The sequence below is a fragment of the Penaeus japonicus genome, unplaced genomic scaffold (assembly GCF_977035675.1).
Source record: "Penaeus japonicus unplaced genomic scaffold, GWHDUDI00000001_assembly GWHDUDI00000025, whole genome shotgun sequence".
NCBI lineage: Eukaryota > Metazoa > Arthropoda > Malacostraca > Decapoda > Penaeidae > Penaeus > Penaeus japonicus.
Window position 1 is genome coordinate 37,912,423 of NW_028234427.1, and position 22,500 is coordinate 37,934,922.

Sequence of the window (22,500 nt, forward strand, 5' to 3'; positions counted from 1 at the left end):
TGGTATTTGGACTGGCAAACAGAGTGTCATCTGTGAGTGAGTGGAATGGCATAAGGAGTCCATCACCATCTGCAGGGATAGCCACTTCCCATGAATACTGCATCAAGGAAGCATTGAGTCCAGCCTGAGCACACATTTCTGCAGTCTTGGCACTCTCTGGGTATTTGGCATCACATGGTGTCACGCACACAAGTGGGTACCCAGGACTTGCAGGTTCTCCAAGATGCTCCTCTATGTTGTCATAATGCAGAAGTGAGGTCACTACTGGTGGCGCTGGCAGGACAGAACTACCCGAAGACTTGTGGTCAAGAATGGTCACTGCAGCTGCTGTGATAGTTCCCAGCTCAGCATTGACAGGCTCCTCTGGTCCCAATACCAGGTTGAAGGTCTCGTGCCACTGACGGGATGGGTTGTGCACAATGGTCAGTTCCATGTCAATGCTGAAAAGTGAAAAATAATATCCATTAACAAAGTACTTTTAAAAGAGTGAAGTAAAGAATAATAGGTTTATATTACATCAGCAGACAAATACGCATGCATATGTGTGTGTGTGTGTGTGTGTGTGTGTGTGTGTGTGTGTGTGTGTGTGTGTGTGTGTGTGTGTGTGTGTGTGTGTGTGTGTGTGTGTGTGTGTGTGTGTGTGTGTGTGTAGATAAAGGTCTTAACAGCAAATGGTAACTTACGAGGTGTTTCCTGGAGGAAATTCAACTTCTGTATGGAGTGGATGATAATCTGTGCCTGAAGTAGCCGACCCATCTCTAGTGGAAACCATCACTCGAGACACCTGAGAAACATCTCCCAGTCGGATGATAGGAACATTAAACTTGGATGTCAGTTCCCCTGCCAGGGGCTCAGCTACTGTGTATTCACTTCTCTGGAAGGACACCCTTGGCCTGTCCTCCCAGTCTAGAATGGTGACACGTGTGATTTTATTTTCTCCCACATTTGGCTGGAGATGCGAGGGAGAATCAGGGTGAGATAATTTCACAATGAATTCCTCCTCTTTCTCATACACTAAGTCATCCAGTATGCCCACTTCACATTCCACTTTTGAAACTCCTCTAGGAAAAGTGACCATTGAATCTTTTGTGTTTGGTCTCTCTATGAAATCAATTCCCGCCTTTGCTGAGCGCTGCCGTGTGAAGCAGTAGACAGTTGACACTCTGCTTAAATCTCCTGTGCGTTGAATAGGTATCTTCACAATGGTCTGGTTCTCTCTTACCTTAATTTCAGGGAGTGTAAACTGCATGGAAGGTGCATCTTCATCATCCTGTATTGTTACAATAGCCTCTGCAGCAGAGGAATCTACAGAAGCATTTTGTGCTGTGCTGATAAACACCAAAAATCTCTCTGGTCCTTCAAGCCTTGGATTCACTTTATCATCAATAATGTTGATATTGCAAACAGCAGTCTGAACTCCACTGGGAAAGATAACTTGTTCTGAGTGTGGAACATAATCCAGTGATGGCTGAGCCTCCTCAGGCTGGAAGGACTTGGTCGCACACCAAACGCTGGAGGAATAGTTGAGGTCAATGCCTGTCCGATCCAGAGTTACAGAAACTGCAGATTCACTCTCAGAGATATTGTAGTATGTCTGTGTCATCTTTATTTTGCAATCATCATTGGATCCCTTGATTCTCACTGTTGCTTCATGAGTCTCCCCAAGTAACACCCCATCCGAAGGGTCTTTTAAATATATCATAAAGTCCTCATTATCTTCAAACTCTGGATCATCAATGATTTTCACATTGCAAGTTGACACTTTAACACCAGGAGGAAATACAACTATGGAAGATTCATCATGGTTCCGATGAATGAAATCGGTTCCACTTGTCAGCTGATTAGGTTCCGATCCCTTAGCTGATCCATCCTTAGTAAGGCACGTAACTGACACAGGAACATTAGGATCACCCGTACGTTTTAATCTTGCAAAAATAAATCCCTCAGTCTCATCTACAGCAAAATTTTTGGTTTCAAAGTCTACCTTTGGCTTGTCTTCCTCATCATAGATAGTCACAACAGATTTCTTAGGCTTCCCAATTAAGGCATATTTTGCATCTGTAAGTTTGACAGTGAAAACTTCTGGTCCTTCATATTCCTCATCATCATGTATTGGTATTGCACAGTACTTCTCTGTCTCTCCTTCTCTGAATTCTATGGGTTCAGAAACTTCTGTGAAGTCTTCTCCTCTTGCCCTACTCTTCCCACCACTGGCAGACCCTGTGTGTGTTGTACAGGTGACCACTGATGCTTGTTTCAGGTTTCCAGTTCTCTTTACTAGTATTTTTGCCTCTCCATCAGACTCTGTTACATTGTACTCCCTCTGAGCAACAACAAACCAAGACCACTGAATGTGAAAAGCATTCCCAGTTACAGTATTTGGCTTGCTGTCGGCTACCTCAAAGGTAAATTGATCACTTGTTACTGACTGGGCATATGTGGTGAGCTCATAGTAGAGATGGCCAGAGATGATATCAGCTAGTAAAAAGAAAGATAATCATATTAGTATCAGGAATCTGTAACACGATTGAATGTGTTTATTCGTTCATGATTCAAAATCACAACTTTTTTCATAAAGACTAAAAGAACATTTAGGCCTACAACCTTGTGTAAATGTCGAGACAGGGCGTTCATGGGTGGTGAGCCGGAGAACACCATGACTAGGTGGAACTATGACTGTGAACTTCAAATTCTCAGGAGGTGTATCCTCATCCTCTACATGTAGTTCATGGGATGTTATGATGTTCTGAGCCTGTGATGGAAGCCTCATATTAAAAACTACCAGTTTCATTTTCCTTATGGCAGGGAAATATTTAGAATTATATTATCCAATAAGATTTTATGAATATGTTCTTCTTAGCCAATTATTAATGAGAGATAGAATTATCTGATGCATCACAAGAACTTTCTATATTACCAACTCCAAAGGAAGGATGATTTCATTACAATATAAGCCAAAATTTATTCAATATCACATGTACACCCCCAAGAGTTACCACTAACCTTGCCATCTTCATGTTGGAGGAAATGCAGCCCCGTGTTCGCTGTGATGATAGGAGTTCCATCATCCACAGACGAGATCTCAATGTGCACTGTGGTGGGTTCTCGTGTAGCCTCTTCTCCTCTGCCTTTCAGGTACATGCTGTTGCTTGAGTCGGATACTTTGATTTTGAAGGAATCTCGCGAGGCATCAGAAGCATCATGGAGGTAGGAAACATCTCCACTGTATAAGTTCCTCATGCTGAATGTCTGCAAATATATAGAATTATTTCTAGTTCCAATTTATCCAAGTCAAGGTTATATATAATACAAGATACTGCATATAAGCCCAAGGACACTACAAAATACAAAATACAAGTACAAATATTTTACAGCATAAAATGTAAGAATAAGTATGAAACTAGTTGCTACACTTATGATGATAATGACTTATACCTTGGCATCTACATATTTGTTGCCTTTCTTGATCTGTAACCTCCCATGGCGAGGCTGTCTTGTAACTTCAAATATAATGAGATCATCTTTGGTGTCAGCATCTAAAGCTTCCATCTCAAACTGGGATATTGTTTTCCTTGTTCCTTCTTGTACCTTGATGTGGTTCAGCACAAGAAGAGGAAGCTCATCATCCACAGGAATGATATTGATGTGGAAAGACTGGCTGGCATTGTTGTAACTGAAACCAAGAGTACCATTTGTAAAAGTAATGTGCTTTACTGCTTACCAAGCAAATTACAAGTTTACATTTGAGAATCTTCTATATCATTGCCATAACATAATATTTTCCATTCAAAGTTCCTCAGACTCACCCATCTGATACTACAAAAGTAAACTGATCTGTTGGGCTCTCATCAGCGGACTGGTGTTGGTAGCGCAGGATCCCTAACTCTAGTGCTCCCTGTGTCCATGTGGTCACTGCTTTTCCAGGTGCTGTTGCTAGCTCTAGTTGCCCATGGTTAGGACCACTTGTTAGCTGTTGTGGAATAGGAGGTTTCAGTTAGACTAAAGAAGAGTATTAACCCTTCCAAGATGGGACACATCTTAAGATGTTAGGCCTGGGCTGGGCATCTTCAGATGTTGTGCTTTCTAGTGCTTTTTAGGCTTACACTTTGATATAAGTCTATATGTGATATATTTGGAATCAGCATTTGGTATGATGCATTAACCATACAATGAAAGGAATAACTAACTTGTGTTTTGAACAGAAAAAAATGCAGTGTGTCCAACCCCACAAAAAAAGATAATATCTTTCAGTGAATATTCTAGAATTTCAATTAAATTCTATAAACACAAATTTCTAATTTCATTAAATCTTATTCAAATTCATCATTTCTAAAAACAGTAACCACACACACTGCATTCTTACCATAAATGTCAACTCCATTGGGTCCATTTCTGCATCCATAGCAGACAGAAGATCAGCAGTTATAGGAGCTGACGCATCCTCCATGAGTGAAAGGCCGACGTTGAGTGTGATGCGAGGAGGAACCTTGTCTTCCAGCACTGTGATTGAGAGAGCCTGGTCCATCATCACATTGCCTTCTGTGTCTTGGAGGTTGAAGTGCAGTGTGTCTGTTCCAGTCTGAGTGTCTTTTTGGTGGGAAAACCTGCAATAATTTTGTGCATTTTTTAATCATTCATGTTGGGATTCAATGAGCTTTTCAAATTAGTTAAAAAAACAGATACACATATAGACAGATATATATAGATAGATAGAAAGATTTTTTTTCACTTTTCTCTTCTATCTCACATATTTACATAATTATTTTAATTTTATAATGATATATCAGAATAGACTGTGAAAATATAAAGCCTTAACAATTCACAGCCCCATAACTTATATCCCTTCTTTCCTTTCAGAAATCAGTGAAAATGATGAAAGGACAAACTGCTAGTGAAACAATAAAGAAAAAAGGTCATGGCAGCATATTTACCTCACATTGCCATTCAAGATATCTTCCTGCATGAAAGCTGAGCCTACAATAAGGGGCCTCCAAGTATTTGCCTCTTGCTGGAACAATTCAACACTTCCAGATGAAGGAAGTCTCGTCACAACGTATTTAATCTTAGCCACTTCAGAATCCTCATCCTCTGCCATCAGCAAAGATGGAGAGATCACAGACACCTCACCGGCCTTTAGTGTGAGACCATGGTTGAGCCTTAGTCTCGGAGCTTCATCAGTCTTCTGTAGAATGATGAATTCAATGATGCCCCCTGTTTCATGGTTTCCATCACTTACCTGGAAGAATTAAAAATTTATGAGTGGCTCTAGGAAAGAAAAAGATACTAACCAAATTATATAAACAGGACATGCATATGGATATATCATTTGTATATATTTACCTATCTATCTATCTATGTAAATAAATAATAGATAAATATTTATCTCTAAACAGTAATTATGAATATATCCATTTACATAATCAGATTGCTTTGACTCACCATAATTTCCATAACATCTTCTGGGTCTCGAGAACCATCGTGACTGTACAAGATGAGTTCATCCAACAGGTTTCTAAAGGTGAATTTCTGGCCCCGACTGAGCAGTTCGCTCTTCTTAATGGAAACGTATGGTGATGTCTTCTTATGCACAGATCCTGAGGAAAAAAATTGTATTTCATTTAAACTTCCATTCGAACTGCCTTGTCTTTCTATTTCTTACCAATTACTCCTTTTATGAAAAAGACATAAAGGTATTTTTCATCTATCAGGTACCATGGGAAGGCGATTGCTGGATGGTGATAATCAGGTCCTCTGGCTCGGTGTCAGTGTCTGATATGAAAAGGGACTGGTTCCTGATGACAATGGTCTGGCCCTGCTCCAGTACAACTTGCTCTCCCAAAATCACTGGCGACTCATCATTCACTGGCTGCAAGAGCGTGAAAACAAGTTACTTTCATGTACAAACAAGGAAAATAATATTACTGAATAATTTGTGAACGTTTTACTAATCTATTTGGAATATTTTACTTTTGTTTATATATATAGAAGGATGAAGCTGTTTTTTTCTCCATCTGTGATTCCAGGAAATATATTCCCTCTATATTCATCTATCTACAGTTTGTGAAAATTTAACTACCCTTCAAATGAACATGCTGTATATGTTTATTTACTTATTCATATTATGACCTACCTGTATTGTGATATTGATTTTCATGGTAGGAGAGGAGTTAATGCCATCTGTCACATGGAATAACAACGAGTCTTGTGTGGGTTCCTGGTGACGGTGCTGTGACTGCACATACGCCACTCGTCCAGCGACGACATCACCCACAGCAAATTCCAGCATGGGGGAGTTGTTCCCTGGACTACTTCTAGGCTCTAAGGAAGTGACTGTATTTCCATTAGTTTTTATATCTTCCACTTAAGGTAGGAATGGGTTTGTATTTTGTATATAGATTATTGGGATGGTGCTTTAAAAAAAACATATTGCACATACTTCCATGTATCAATGAGTAAGTGCTCATGTGAAAAAACACAAAAACATACAAAAAAAAAACTCACACTCCCTTTCTCTCTCTCTTACCTGCTAATGTATTAGTGATGTATCCAAATATTGGAGGTGCATCAATAATGATCCTAAGAGCAGTTGGCGGAGTGTCGGCATCAGTCGCCATGACAGTGGATGGTGGAAGAACAATGCTACCTCCTTCCATGACCTCCACTGCTGGTCCAACTGTCACTCTTGGCTCCTGGTTATCAGCTGGTTGGATCCTCACCTTTAACACCTGATCAATTCATACTTAAATTAATCTAAAAATCCATCTAAATTTCATGAATAATAAATTTTATAAATAAATAGCTGTATTTATAAAAATAAATTGCTGCATCAATATAAAAATTAATCAATCTAAATGAAATAGTACAGTAATATGAAAGAAATTCTATATACGCCTAATTCAAACTAGCGGCACAATGCAAAGTATGCAATATTATTGGAGACACCTGTTCCAAATCATTTTCCATGACACTATTAGTACATGCAATCTGTCAATAATACTCATCTCAATAAAATAATAATTACCTGATTACTCAGAACATTATTATTAGGGTCGGTTACGTTAAACACCAAGTTATCCATAACTTCTGATATCCCAGTTTCCACATTTGAAGTATAATTGACAAGACCATAGAGTATATCAGCTTGCGTGAACTTGTGCGTTTGATTGAGCATTTGAGTGAATCCGGAGGGTTGTGTGATGGTGAGTGATCCATACTGCGGCTGGCTCGTAAGAGTATAAACAAGGTCCTCATCCAGAGAGTGAACATCGGTGAAGTAAAGTTGCAACCTGCTTAGTACTCTGGATTCCCCTATAAGAAAGGCATAGTGTTAGGTCAGAAGAAAAGAAGGATTAATAAGATTTGGCTATATATGTTTTGTTGTTCACTGCAGGATAAATGATAAAAAATATGTAGTAATTATATCTATTGGTTATTGTAATGTCAATAAAATAAAAACTAAACTGTAGGTGAAATAAGCATTGAGATTATGCTCTTGTAAAACCTTTAATCATCTCACAGCACCATCAAATACCCTTAGATACAAACCTTCTCTCAGAGTCATGGAAAAGGTGGCATTCTCACTCTTCGTTGGTTGCCTGTCATCCTCGTGCCTGATTGTAATAGAGATCCTAGAGCTGGCTTCAGAGGAATGGCCAAGGGCGAGAATCACAATAAAGTCATAGCCTGACTCGGATCCATCATGAGTGTACATTATGCGGGAATTTAGCACTTCATCTTTGGTGAAACTGTCCTCTGGGGAGGAAAAATATTGCTTTTTAACACATGTTTTTAATTAAAATAAAACTTTGATTGCAAAAGTAAAACATTTGTAATATAATTTGTAATCTACAAATCAAAATAATGTAACTGATTTCAGTTGTATCACAAATATAAAACAAGTAGTAAATAAACATGGAATCTGTATCTTACGTTCTGTGAAAATGAAGGACTCTCCATTTATCTCCTGAGTGATGGTACCATGCTGAGGAGCCTCCAGCAAGATGAACACAATCTCCTCATTCTGATCGAGGTTTTTCAGCTCAAAGAACTGTAGTTCAAGTAGCACTGACTCCCTCTGCAAAGGTAAATTTGGTTATACTGGTGATCAATTTCATATGTTCTGAATAACAACACAAAGGTTATTTTCATCTGTTGCAGAACATATTGTAAAAATATTCCAGATTCTACTACAGTGAACAACATAATACGTCATGAAACAGAAACAATTTTACTTTTATTAATCAACACCTAGAAATTAGACTTTTAAGAAAACCAAAACTGCTCAAACACTAACACTCTGAATGGTAAGTTCTGGGTTCTCATGGGTAAAGGCTAACTGAGAGCCTTGGAAGGGGACCACATGGATGGTGAACTTCTGCTCTGGTAAACCACTTGGTTCTCCTGTCATCTGGTCACTCACTGCAAGAAGGTCGTTGTTTGTGAGAATTTTAATGAATGTGTGACATTCAGATTATTTAGTTCTGTTGTAACATAAATATAATTGATTTGCGCCTTGCTGTTTATGAATACATATGTAGATAATGGATAAATTATTTAATGAGTTTGATATGGCTTTTCCATACCCATAAATTTGAAGCTGAAGAACTTATCTTCATCACCAATGTCACCAAGAGGAGGCATGTAGATTATTTTCATATCATTAATGTCTGCTTGTGTGAACTGCCTCAGCTCAAGACCTGGTGAATCAATATTGAAGAGTGAGCCATCATATGGACCTAAGGGTTGTGTGATGGTATATATCAGGTGTTCTGGAGACTTTCCACCTGAGAAGGACAGGTACTGAGGTGTAATGCTGACAGCTTGCCCTTCCTGGACCTGAATTAAAGAATTTTATCATGTTAGACATATGAGATGATACAATGAGATATACATTAAATTCCCATCATTCTAAAATTCAGAACCACTCCTGGACATCAAGCTTCTTACCATAATATCTAGCTGAACACCTGGTGTAGGAGACATTTCAGAGGGCTCATTGGATGGCTCGACCTGGATGACAAATGACTGATCGGAGAGGATGTTGGGTGGGTGAGAGCTGTCCGCCACAGAGAACAGAAGCTGGTCTGAGGTGAGGCTGTCCCGTCCCTGCTTGTCTGTGTGAATGTACCATACTCTGCCTTCGTTCACATCCCGTTGAGTAAAGCTGTCATTGAAGGGAATTTTGATGAATTATAAATCTCATGAAAAAGAGGATATATCTTAGTGCATAGATTCTTATCCATTATGGCAAGTGATACTTTTTTAGCAATATTCAGAAGTGACTTTGAAGTGTATGTATAAACTGTATCACAGAAGTGCATGAAAGAAATTAATGTGCTGCCAAACATCACAGTGTGTAAAGTGCATCTCAGATCTATTCAATACCTGGTAGTTGGTCGAATAAGGTGTGACTCATCCATCTGTGTCCAGCCATCATTATAGAAGCCATGTGGGCCCGGTGGCAAAGGGATCATTAATATCAGCTTGCCTGGAAATAATATAGAGAACAATGTTATCATATTTTTGACTCTGCACTTTCACCTCTATCACATATAAATAAATAATGCAGAACTTTTAAGTGGTATATATCTGTCATCTTAGTTGTAGAGGTTTTTAGATACAGAATTCTAACAACATATATTTAGGGCTAAAACAAATCTTCCTATCAACTTACCATGACCTGGGTTTTGCAACATGGGAAGAAGAGCATACACCAAGTTGCCATCATCAGAGTCAATATCTGCTGCTTGGAGTAACTGAGGGGAAATCTGGACACGGTGACCTGCCTTCACCTGAGCACCACGATTCTTCACCAGCACAGGGATGCTTCTCTCATGATCCACGATGTACACTTGAAAGAGGAAGTTTACAACAGTGTGCTCATCTGATGCCTGCAGGAGCACCATGTCAGAAGTGAAATTGGAGCCATCATGAATATAAGTAACCACACTGTCTGCTAGTTCTTGTAAAGTGAACAAAACCAGCTCCTCCCCTCTGACGGTGAGCTGGCCATGTCTTGGCCCATCCACGACTTTCACTGTAACACTTTCCCTGTTGTCCTGGTCTCGGATGTTCAGAATCTTGCTGGTAATGGCCTGGCTGCCCCCACGTACCACAATCAGAGGCTCATTGGTTACTATTTCTGGCTGATTTTTTGAGATCACATTTACAGATATCATTTCAACGCTTGAACGAAAATGCCCGTCTGTTACTCGCAGGCGCATTTCCCCATACAGAGGACGGTTTGACTCATGCTTGTACAAAATTCTATTTTCATGCATGTCTTCTACCGCAAAACGATGTCCCTTCTTTAGAACCATCTTCTTTCCTCCTCCAACCTTGAAAATTACTCCATTAGATGGTGGTTCAACCATGATTATTTTCAAGCGATCATTGGGTGTGTCAGCATCTTGAACATATACAATAGAGCCATTTATTATCTGGGGCCTGTTGTGTTCAGCCACCAAGGGTGCTAAAATCCTTAGAGTGGGTGCTTTCATATTGAAATAACAGATACCATCATCTTTGCTTGGAAAGTAATTCTTACTGCACTTGTCCACACACTGACCATCTTGAAGCAGGTATGGTAGGATGCATTCATGGCACTCATACAGTGAGCAGCTCATGCAGTGTTCACCACATTCTGTGCAGGAAGCAAACATTTGAAATGAGTTCATGTTCCGTTACTGCTGTTATATATTGATTTGATCATGTTTATAGCTAAAATAATGCAAATACCAACAACCTGGGTGATTATATTTGAATTAATGAATCACACAGTATCAATAAAGAATTAGCAGACTTACTGTAGCAGTTATTATTGAACACGTTAGCAAAAGTTCCAGCTCTGCATGATGTAGAACACTGCCCATCTTGCAGTAAGTATGGAGAGTGACAAGCCTGGCATTCAGAACTACTGTTGCAAGCTGTGCAGCCAGCTGGGCATGGATTGCATGTCTGTCCCATGGCATAGTGACCTTCAAATAATATACCATATTTAGGAAAAATATACCACCAAAAAACATGATCTACTTTAACATCCCTATTCTTTACATGTTTCTTCTACTGACTTAATCTAATTTAAAAATTACAGAAATTATGTACTCCTACCTAGAGAACATTGCGCAAGACACTTGTTCCCCTCAAGGAACATATTCACAGCACAGCTCAAACAGTCTGACTCCGTTGGCCCAAGACATTCCTCACAGGTCCAATGACATTCCTGGCATTCACCATCGGCTGAATCGTCCGCGTAAAACATGTGTGGGCACTTGTTGACGCACTTGCCGTACAGTAAATGAAGGTGAGGAGGACATGTGAGGCAAGTGTTTCCATCCCTGCTGCAGGTGTCACAGTCGCCTTGACAGGGTATGCAAGCTCCATCACCAGAGGGGGAGAATCCTCTTGGGCACTGGGGTTCTTCACAGATACCCTGTTGTGAATAAGACAGTATGTAAGTCTATCCTATTCAGTAAGTTTTCTTTGTATTAATAATTTTCTTATGTACTGCCTCTCTTGTTTGACCTATCATAAGTAAGTTATGTGACCTTCCACAATGATATTCAAGTATTCATCTGTTCCAGGGACTAGACAATCATCTAAATATTCTGTCAAAATGGCTTTCCTTGACTTGATTTATAGGTAAGTACTCTGCTTGCGTAGAATTAAATACCAATAAATAGTTATGAAATATTGTGAAAGGGTTTCATTCTTTGTTGATGCAGTTGAGGACAGATTTCTAGGTACAACATTACTCTGAAATATACTGTAACTTTAAAAGTACATTTGGCAAAGGCCAGATTAAGCAGGACATTCCAAGAGACTAAATACACAAACTACACAAACTACATACCTCTGGGGATAACTCCGCTTTATCATGGCAACTTAAACAATCATCCAGTGCTTCACCCTTGCAAGTGGCACAACTTGGATGGCACTTGATACACCTGTCCAGGACCTGATGGTGGAAATGGCCCTCATGACAGGCGTTCACACACTGGTGCTCTTGAGGGACCTTGCGCTTCCCCTTGCACTGTAGGCAGAGGGAGAGGGTGCTGTTCCTGGGGTCAGGTGCACATGCCTCACACAACTTGTGACAAGCTGGGGAGAAGATGCATTGTGAATAACATGTGTATTCTGATTTTGAAGTGAAATTCATGAATAAATTATGTCACATCAGGTCATTGAAAGTTGTAAGCTTCAATTTTTAACTGCTATAATAGTAATATCACTTCTCAGCATTTGCTATGTGAATTAGTTTTACTTACTTACTTTTACTTTACTTATATAGTGTTTAATAGCCATTGCCTGAAATGAAGGATGATCACTTACTCCGACAAGTATTGTCCTCTGCCAGGTAGGTTCTTCGGTAGCATTTAGTGAGACACTCTGCACTCTCCCCTCTCTGATGCAGTGTTGCTTTCTTGTTGCAACTTAGACAATTTTTGTGGCTTGGTCCGGAACAAGTCTTGCATCTTGGATCACAAGCTGAGTGGGACATTTTATTTTCTTTTAGAAATAGAGAAAGTCTTTGTTGTTTCACCTATTCCACTGTAAATTCTACTACAAAGTGTTAGAGAATACATTAGAAATGTTTAATGGCAATTATCTAAATAAAAACAAATTGTATTAAATAAAAAAAGATAGACATATAGAAATAAGAGAAAAAAAAAAAAACACAAACACACATTTTTCATTCTAAAAATACTATTCCTGTCATTTGTCAGAAAATCCTCAAGATAACACTCACGCAGACATAGATTTCCATCCTCATGCTGGAAGAAGCCACTAGTACATTCTTTGACACAGCGCTGTTCCTGCAAAAGCCAGCCATCCTCACACTGAAGACAGGACTCTGGCTCAGACACATGCCAGTCCCTACAGCCTTCAGACCCACCTTGGGGGAAAAAAATCATAATCATCATTTTGAGTCCAGTATTTTAAAATTTATATTGATTTCTTGTAGGGGCATAGTAATAACGATATTATATTTATATAAAATTATTACACAAATCAGATATTTCTTAGTAGTATCTCATAACAGCACAATATGTAGTTGAAGAATCAGGAAAGACAAGCAAAACTCACTCTTACAAACAGTCATTGATGTTGGTATATACTGAGAATTCTTCCCCCGTATAATTATCATCAACTTAAAGTAAAATACAGTTCAGATATCTTAACTTACTGATGCATATGTGATCCAGCAGCTTTTGATTTTCTGGGCACATATCCTGACATTGGCCAGCTGTTCCATTCATCAGTACAACCACCTGTTTCTCATTGCTACATTCAACACATCTGTTGAACGTATAGAGAATGAAATAGCCATAATTAGTTTAGAGATAATTCCAGACATTCTTGATTAAGAAACAATTAATAAAATACTAATGAAGTGTTAACAACCCTATGAAATGTTATATATGGTTTTATATTAACCTAAATCACCAATTTTAGATCAGTACTTTTATACATTTTCTCTTTTTTATGTTACAAAGTCAACTTCCTAAAATAATTAATTGCAGACAAGTTATAACATAAAGGAGACTTATTACAGAAGAAAATGGTACTTATTGTCAACAATAAAGCAGAAATATATCATAGTTAACCAACAAATTCCTATAATATATAAACAACATATACCTGTGTCCTCCTGGACCAAGACACTGTGAACAAGAGGAGTGGCAGGGGAGGCACTCTTCAGCACCCATGTAGTGCCCACTGGGACACATTTCCACACAAGCTGATCCACTCTGCAGCAAGTAGTGGGGACAGGAGGTGCATGATGATATTCCAGCTCCATTGCATGTCCCACAGGTACTATGACAACCTAGATTTGAAAACATCCATATAAGAATATTGCTCAGATTTCTTTGGACGTGCATACCTATATTTATATTTATGACAACCTAGATTTTAAAATATCCATATAAGAATATTGCTCAGATTTCTTTGGACGTGCATACTTATATTTATATTTATGACAACCTAGATTTTAAAATATCCATATAAGAATATTGCTCAGATTTCTTTGGACGTGCATACCTATATTTATATTTATGGCAACCTAGATTTTAAAATATCCATATAAGAATATTGCTTAGATTTCTTTGGACGTGCATACCTATATTTATAAAGTTGATTTTATATTGCCTTCTCTACACTATATGTTATCTATCTTCATATACTGCTTTTACATATTCGTATGTTTGCACATCTCTAATTACATACAAAAGGAAAGACAGTATCAAATTTACTAACATACATATGTGTTTGAATAATAAGAATATCTTATATTAATATACACTATCAAATCTATAAACACATATCCACTTCACACTCAAAAAAGACTTTTTCTGCTTACTAAGGCAAGTGCTGTGAGGGCCTTGGTAATGTCCAGGGAGGCACTGGTCCTGACAGCGTCCATCTTGCAACCAGAATCCATCCTGGCAACGGAGACATTCACCCACCCCACACTTCTCACAGTTTTCCTCACACATCTCGCAAACCCGTTCTCTGAAAAGGCACTAGGTCCATTACTGAGGAAAAGTGACATAATATTTGATTATTCTACGTAAAAGAATTTTGGAGATTAATGAGACAAGTACAATTGTCAAAGGAGATGGATATTTCAATACAACCATTAAGTACTTTCTTATGACTTGGAGGTGCTTTACTTTTATGTATCAGCAATACATATAATTCAGCACCCCCTGTGTATCTTGTAAATAGTAGTTTACTTATATAGGATACATATTTAGGTTGGAATACAAAGTACAATGCAAAAATATTTCATTTGTGATCATGCAAATGAAACCATACCAACACTTCACCTGCTGATACTTATCTAATTTAAGATTTACATATGTTTATTCTATCAGCATACCTTATTCATCTAAACAAAAGCCTTGCAGACAGTGTAAAGTGACATAGCCCTCACCTGGGATAGTATCCAGTTGGGCATGAGGTAACACAAGTGCCGGCATGGAGAAAGGCTCCACTCTGACAGACCTGACAGTGGTTAGCCTCGGGCCCTGAACATTCCGCACAAGAACTATGGCAAGGGAAGCAAGACTCAGCCTCTGGATAGAAGCCTCTTCCACAGTCTGATACACACTCCCCTTCACGCAGCATGTTCTCAGGATGACACCTGGAAATTATTATATTAATTTGATAGGATTAATCATTATATAAATAATTGTACAGTATTGCACTCAGATTCCATCTAAGCCTAATTTCAACATCATTGAGAACATATCTACTCACTTGCTACAGTGGAATCTGGTAGCTTGATTACAAGCAGCACAAGAAGGATGACATGCCAGGCACACACCACCCTGCTGGAACCATCCCTCCAGACAAGAAGAGATGCAGGTCCCATCCTGAAGGAAATGCCCCTCCTCACACATGGTACAAGTGGGGTTAGGAGAACCAGGCACACAGGTCATGCAGTTGGAAGGACATGTCAGAGGCTGGCACTCAGGACAACAATCATCTGATATGCCTGACACAGGTGCCAGACCTGGAGGACATGGGGCGCAGGCAGGGGTGTGGCACGTAACCTTGCCAGAGTTGCAAGAACAAACGCGACAGCTTCCTGAACTCCACACCTCGCCATTCTGTGTGTGATCGAGAAGTGTCAGTAAACTAATGATTGGAATATTTAGAACCTTTACCTATCAACAGTAAAACAAATAAAGTAAATGATATTGTTCATGCATAGTTAAAAATATACACACACTGTACAGACATGCATATGAATATCCCTCATACAGATACTTGCCTGCCTGAGTCTGCTATCATGGAAGCAGAGATTGAGATTGATAGAACACTCGGGACAGCAGGCGCCAGGTCTCGTCACCAGCTCTTCCCCGGGTCCACACTGACTTTGCTCACATCTCACCTGTGGGTTATCACAGCTTGTGTTTATAACTATTCTGTATTTTTTTTTTTTTTCTGTGCGTATGTTTGTAACTGATTATTTCATCCTATCCGTTTGTAAGTGTGCATTCCGTAAGCTGATAACTGACATCTAATTGTATGTGACAATAATTTCACAACTTTGTTAATCAAGGTAATACCTCTAGTGAGCAGGTGTCATAAATTGGGGGGAAAGTATGATAATATAAATAATCAATAAATAATCAATAATTCAACCTATATACCTATATTAAGTACACATACCTCATTACAGACAACCTGAGCGTCTCTACAAGCACACACTTCACATTCACTGATGTTCCACATAGATCCAGGGGCTTGCCTCACACCAGTTTCCAAAAGGCACCAACCTGAAAATATTGAATATATATAATGGTTTATAAATACTATGTCTTTCAAAATGCAATATGGTTAATAGCGTAATTAATTATGACATGTTTTTATCTTGATGTCCATCTAGTGACTCCCATCATAATAGAAAGATAAATGCACTCTTAGAACTCACCCTGCTTTTTGACACATGTTGGACAACAGCTGCCTTCCTCTGTGTAAGGCTTCTCATCTGCTCGGCACTGTAAGTCTGGGCACTGCATGTCGTGGCACTGCACCCGCCCTGCCACACAGACACACTCCCGACAGTCGCCCTCTCGCCACTGATCTCCAGACTAAAGGGAAAGAATACATATCGTAAAACGGGATAAAATAAAGGACATCATGCAGTTCGGTACATATGTAAGTACGTTTGGCTCTTATGCGTCATCTTAATTATAAACCCCGCAAAATTACGCATTAGTTTCACAAAACACACTATCTCAAATTCCACGTTTAGTTTCAAGCAGTTTCTTTCCATGAATCATAATAAGTTCTGCATTACCATTCTATTTTATGCGTGAAGGGCTTACCTCACACTTCCATCTTGCATCTTCTGTATCTCACAATATCCTTAACTTCGAAAAAAATACAATAAAAAATCAAGTTCCATTTCCTGTACCCAGAACTTACCCCATAGACCATTCCCTTCTGAACACAGGGGTTTCCCTCACACGTCGGGCAGCAGGACCCGGGAGCCACCTCCAGCGTGTGGTTGGCCGGGCACGTGAGGGGAGGGCAGTGAGCCACATAGCACTGCACGCGTCCATTCCGGCACTGGCACTGCGAGCATGACACCAGTGACCAGAAGTCCCCATCGTCATGGACAGTAGAGCCTTGTTTGCATGACCCTGTCGCAATGGGACGGTCATGAGAGGGTGGTAAAGTGTGTGATGTGTATTATAATCTGAGGGTGAGTGGCAGAGTAGCAATGAGGGTGAGGAGAGATTGACGTATGAGTGTTTTGACAACCTTGATGAGGTGAGACATCGATAAGCCCAAGTGATGAGAGTGAACTAAACCTTAGGCCAGGCCTCGGCTATTAGGCGTCCATTATCCCATCTGCCGCTTAATTCAGGGCTTCTGGTGGGAATGAGAGCTTTTCAGATTATACTAGAAGGAAACGCAACTCAATGCATTGATTTCGAATCAACACTGTCCCGGGAAAAGATGCGAACAGACAAGAACTCAAAGGATGAACTATTTGCTTCACTATCTGCTTATTGACACATTCCCATATATCTCGTGTTGTTCAATATAATGACACCTCGTGTAGCTCTTGACATAGGATAATAGCAAACCCTAATTACTTCTGCCTTTGTCTATCACAGTCTGTTGGCGACGAAGGCATTGTAACAGCAAACTAAAGCCGGCATGGCGAGGGTAGTGGATGTGGCAACTTGCAAGCAAGCGATAATGAGTTGGTGGCGACGTGCAGAGAGATGCTAATGACTATTGCGAATGTGGCGATGATATGACCCAGTTGCCGCAAAGGGCACAATCTGCACGTAATAAAACTCGGGATATCAACATGGGAGCGCGGCCGGGGGCACCCTCCCGCGCCTGCGTATGCACTTACTCCCCACAGGAACACACTCGGGGCAGCACTGCTCCGGATCCTGAATCGCCACCTGGCCCTCGGGGCAGCTCGTCACGCTGCAGGGCGCCCGTCCGCAGGAGACCGTGCCATTCACGCAGCGGCACTGCTCGCACCCTCCCAGGGACCATACCTCGCCGTCCTGTAGGGGCGAGAAAGGACTGTAACACATACATGGACAAACACACACACACACACACATACACTCACACACTCCACTCACACTCACACTCACACTCACACTCACACACACTCACAATCACACTCACACTCACACTCACACTCACACTCACACTCACACTCACACTCACTCACACACACACACGCGCGCGCGCGTGTGTGTGTGTGTGCACGTACGCGTATGTGTGTCTGTACCTCTCTGCGTGTTTGTACCAATATAATTAAACACGACTTCAAACAAAGCACCCCCCCCCCCTCAAAAATAAAAAAGATAAATAAAGTTAAATTCGTTATGAGCCCTTCTCCGCCTCCGCAGCAGCGTCGCCGACCCCGCGAGCCGCCGAGCGAGCCTCACCTGGTAGACGGACTCCCCCGCGCGACACTTGAGCGCGGGCGGGAGGCACTGAGGGCAGCAGAAATTGGGGTTGTGGTAGAGCTCGAGATGGGGAGGACACTCGGGATCCGCGCAGTGCTGACGCTGGCACACGCTGACCCATCCTTGGCACTGGCACTCCACGCACACCTCGGGGCGCCAACTGCTGCCGTTCTGAAGTGAGAATGGGTTTGCGTGATTTGTTTATGAGTTGAGGGTGGGTATGTGGGCGTGTGTTTATGCGGTGGTGATAGTTGTGAGGAGGATGAGGATGATGAGGACAAGGATGGGGATGAGGATAAGGATTAGGATAAAGATGAGGATGAGCATGGAAATGAAGATAGGGAAGAGAATGGGAATGATGATGATGAGGATAAGGATGAGGATGATACTGTAACAACAACAAGAATAAATGGAACAACTACAACATCAATAGTTCTAGTAATATAGTAGTAATCGCGGAAGTAATAATAATATCAACAAAACTGACAATAAATGACGACGAAGATATTAATATCACTAATCCTCAACAGCATAATCATCACACAGAAACTACATCTCATAGTATTCACATGCAAAGAAGAACAACTGATTTGCCTTCGAATGAATTCAACATTCGGCGACTCATCGACCGCGTCTCCCGAAGGCAATCACGCTTGACTTACTCACCATTCGCTTTAGCAAGTCAATCACTTCACGCGGATTGCTTGCTTGCTTGCTTGCTTGCTTGCTTGCTTGTGTCTTGATGTTCCTTAATGGTAAGACTTGAAGGGGAGGAGTAAGTAAGAAAAAAAAGTGATTATGCAAGGAAGTTAGGACGGAAGCAAGCAGGGAAGCAAGCAAGTGAAGATGGATAAAGTGACAGGAAACAAGAAGGGAGGAAAGAAGTGAGGAGAAGGGAGGAGGGAGGAGAGGGAAGAAAAGAGGCAGATTAAGAGGAAGATGAAGAGAGGAGGCGTAGTAGTAGTAGTAGTAGTAGTAGTAGTAGTAGGAGGAGGAGGAGGAGGAGGAAGAAGAAGAAGAGGAAGGGGAATAGAAGGAGGAGGAGGAGGGGAATAGAAGGAAGAAGAGAAGGAAAAAGAGTACGAGAAAAAGAAATAGAATGATGAGGAGGAGGAGGAAGGACAAAATAAAGGGGAAAAACAAGAATACGAAGAAAATAAAGGGAGAAAGAGGAGGAGGAGAAGGAGGAGGAGGAGGAAGAGGGAAAGAAGGAAAATAAGAAGAAAAAAAATAAAGATACGAAGAAGAGAAGAAGGATGATGAAAGATAAGAAAAAGACAGGAGGAGGAGGAGGAAAAGAGGAAAAAGAAAAAGAAGCGCGAAAGGAGAGAAAATAATAAAAGTGTAGACAATAGGAAACATGAAGACAAAGAAAAAAAGAAAGGGAAATAGGAAAAGAGAGGATAAAGCTAAAAGAGAAAAACAGAGAGGCAAAAAAAGATGAAATGGAAAGAAAAAGAGGGTCTCAAATACAGACGTTAAAAAAGGAGGGGGAGAGGAAAAGGAAAAAATAAAATGCAAGAAGGGGGTAGGAAAGAGATTATTCTAGAATAAAAAAAGAAAGGGAAGAGAGTAAAACAATAAAAGGAAAGCTCTCACTAAGAGAGAGAGAGAAAAAAAAAAACTATAAAAAGTAATAAACGAAAAGGATAAGAAAAAAAACGAAAACATAACAAAAAAAAACAATAACTAGAATAAAACGACGAATAAAAAACAAATAGAAAATAAGAAAAAAGGAAAAATGAAAAGGGCACAGGAAAATGAAAAGAAAAAGCTTCGAACGAACACAAGCAGGAATCAAGTTCCTCGGCGCGTGGGTGGTATTCGGCAGCGCCGCTAACTACCCCCAATCTCGCGACAAAAAATGGGGGAAAACAAGGCCTTTCAAAGGGCAACGGCCTCTTGCCCTCATTATCTTCTGCCGGGGGAGGTGGAGGGAGGGGAAGGGGGCGCTTGATGAGGGAGAAAGAAGAGAAGGAGAGTGAAAGGGGGATAGGGAGGGAGGAAGGTAGGGGAGGTGGAGACGGAATTGGAGGGAGGGAGGGAGGGAGGGAGAGAGAGAGAGAGAGAGAGAGAGAGAGAGAGAGAGAGAGAGAGAGAGAGAGAGAGAGAGAGAGAGAGAGAGAGAGAGAGAGAGAGTGTGTGTGTGTGTGTGTGTGTGTGTGTGTTCGCGTGAAAAAAAATGAACAGTCGTAGGTAGCCTAATGACACTTCGTCTCCCACGTCTTCAAAACAGACTGAAATTTGTCAAAAGTGATGAGCTTCAAAGGGCCTGACATTATTATATTTATAGCCTCTTGCAGTCTTTGCAAAAATAAGAACAAAAAAACAAAAACAATTCCTATGTGTTTTATTACGTTTTTATTTATTTTTCTTTTTAAATCCCTAATGTGTTTATATGCCCGCTCACTCATGACGTGTCATTAATAACGGCCAATTGGAGAGCTCAACAAATCTCTACGCGGCAGATTGGAGGAAATCATTTGTAATCAATCTAACGTAAAATGGAGAGGGATTTTAGATGCCTAACGGAGAAGGGGACACAAGGAGGAAGGTGATAAAAAAATGTTAATGGGGGGAAATACTGATGAACGTAGCATGGGTAGAAAGAGAGAACATGAATTTAGTAATAGCATCAATATCACCGTAATTTCTCCAAGAGTCCATAATTATAATCACTACCTTTATCTTTCATCATGCATCTGCAAATATAATTAAGAGTATGAAATACCGAATCTAATATTTTGAAGATACATATATTACCGTGATGCTCTCACGCGCCGATAACCAATAAACTAAAATTAACTTTCGTAACGCGTCCACAATTATAATTAAGAGTTTAAACGTTGATTTGTTATTCAGAACAATATATGCACTAATCATATCCTCATCACCATAATTCTTCCACTCTAGTCATCATTACTATCATTATTTTTCATCACACGTCCACAATCCTAATTAAGAGTGTAAACCTTGAATAACTGTTATATCATTCAAGTACAACACTCCATAACCCACTAACTCGCCTGCCACGTCCTCTCAACAACCCCCTGTCACAAAAAGTGCCATGGGTACCATTAATTTGGCGTCAACTACCTGACACGCCTCTCGCTTCTACCACACACCCTAACCCACATCCATCATTTAGCTCTCCCCTTGGCCCTGTCTACCATCATAATTCGCTCTAACCGTAGAGCAATGACGAAATTCCTCTCCTGCTCTTGTAAATTCCGAATTTCACCCAATGTTTACACAAATTTTCCTTCCGTGTTCTCCCTGAATTCTCGTTTGCCTGTCCATACCTGTTTTACGACCTGTAACAAGTCCTCTGCGTCTAACCCGAAATACCTATGTACCTGCTATTAACTCCCTTTTATGTATCCATTACTATCCTTTACCCATTAGCGACATTGCGCCAACAAAGGGCACGGCACTTCCAACAACCATCCGCGTTACTAGTAGTTCCTACCGAGTGGACACTGATGGTAAGTACGACCCCTTACATATTCATGCCTCGTCCCATTTCCATCCGTATGTATTTGCATCTACTTGGAATCTATGCACACTTTATATATACGTATTACAGAACCGAGAATTTCCATTTGTCCCCCGCCCCCCTATATGGCAACGAGATTTTCAAAAAGGTGTCAAAAAAGAGACATAGATCGAAAGAAGGCCGAGTTAGAGAGTGCAAATGTCACCCTCCCCGTGTTCGCCCTTCTGTATGGGTCATTACCCGTCATGATGGCCGGGGCGAGGGAAGTTAGCGTGGGCAAGGGAGAGGGAGAGGGAGAGGGGAGGCGGGGAGGAGGGAGAAAGAGGGGAAGAAGGGACGGGGGAGGAGAAAGAGGTGGAGGTAAAGGAGAACGAGAGAATTGGGAAAGAAGGGAGAAGGAGGGGAAGAGGGGACGGGGGAGGAGAAAGAGGAGAAGAGGGGACGGGGAAGGAGAAAGAGGAGAAGAGGGGACGGGGAAGGAGAAAGAGGTGGAGGTAAGGGAGAACGAGAGAATTGGGAAAGGAGGGAGAAAGAGGGGAAGAA

At 40.7% G+C, this 22,500-nt stretch overlaps 1 protein-coding gene across 5 annotated transcripts in view; it reads right to left on the bottom strand.

Moving 5' to 3' along the window:
- LOC122259343 (extracellular matrix organizing protein FRAS1) overlaps positions 1-22,500 on the bottom strand; it is a 194,887-nt gene that overhangs the window by 8,630 nt on the left and 163,757 nt on the right. For 4 of the 5 annotated variants that reach the window (XM_086551689.1, XM_086551687.1, XM_086551688.1 and 1 more), the window contains exons 4-39: positions 18,441-18,632; positions 17,888-18,047; positions 16,942-17,159; positions 16,445-16,604; positions 16,183-16,289; positions 15,782-15,901; positions 15,265-15,617; positions 14,939-15,148; positions 14,363-14,514; positions 13,642-13,828; positions 13,187-13,299; positions 12,749-12,895; positions 12,331-12,486; positions 11,852-12,099; positions 11,110-11,431; positions 10,806-10,976; positions 9,674-10,642; positions 9,385-9,487; positions 8,947-9,163; positions 8,583-8,835; positions 8,294-8,418; positions 7,930-8,074; positions 7,546-7,752; positions 7,022-7,308; positions 6,524-6,725; positions 6,131-6,330; positions 5,713-5,866; positions 5,440-5,594; positions 4,932-5,236; positions 4,364-4,604; positions 3,807-3,970; positions 3,436-3,673; positions 3,004-3,249; positions 2,605-2,752; positions 684-2,478; positions 1-440 (exon numbers count right to left, since the gene is read on the bottom strand). The exon at positions 1-440 is cut by the window's left edge and continues 452 nt beyond it. In XM_086551689.1, coding sequence (XP_086407815.1) covers positions 1-440; positions 684-2,478; positions 2,605-2,752; positions 3,004-3,249; positions 3,436-3,673; positions 3,807-3,970; positions 4,364-4,604; positions 4,932-5,236; positions 5,440-5,594; positions 5,713-5,866; positions 6,131-6,330; positions 6,524-6,725; positions 7,022-7,308; positions 7,546-7,752; positions 7,930-8,074; positions 8,294-8,418; positions 8,583-8,835; positions 8,947-9,163; positions 9,385-9,487; positions 9,674-10,642; positions 10,806-10,976; positions 11,110-11,431; positions 11,852-12,099; positions 12,331-12,486; positions 12,749-12,895; positions 13,187-13,299; positions 13,642-13,828; positions 14,363-14,514; positions 14,939-15,148; positions 15,265-15,617; positions 15,782-15,901; positions 16,183-16,289; positions 16,445-16,604; positions 16,942-17,159; positions 17,888-18,047; positions 18,441-18,632 — 9,610 coding nt within the window. The remainder of the gene's footprint in view (positions 441-683; positions 2,479-2,604; positions 2,753-3,003; positions 3,250-3,435; positions 3,674-3,806; positions 3,971-4,363; positions 4,605-4,931; positions 5,237-5,439; positions 5,595-5,712; positions 5,867-6,130; positions 6,331-6,523; positions 6,726-7,021; positions 7,309-7,545; positions 7,753-7,929; positions 8,075-8,293; positions 8,419-8,582; positions 8,836-8,946; positions 9,164-9,384; positions 9,488-9,673; positions 10,643-10,805; positions 10,977-11,109; positions 11,432-11,851; positions 12,100-12,330; positions 12,487-12,748; positions 12,896-13,186; positions 13,300-13,641; positions 13,829-14,362; positions 14,515-14,938; positions 15,149-15,264; positions 15,618-15,781; positions 15,902-16,182; positions 16,290-16,444; positions 16,605-16,941; positions 17,160-17,887; positions 18,048-18,440; positions 18,633-22,500) is intronic. The other variant, XM_086551690.1, reaches the window with a different exon arrangement.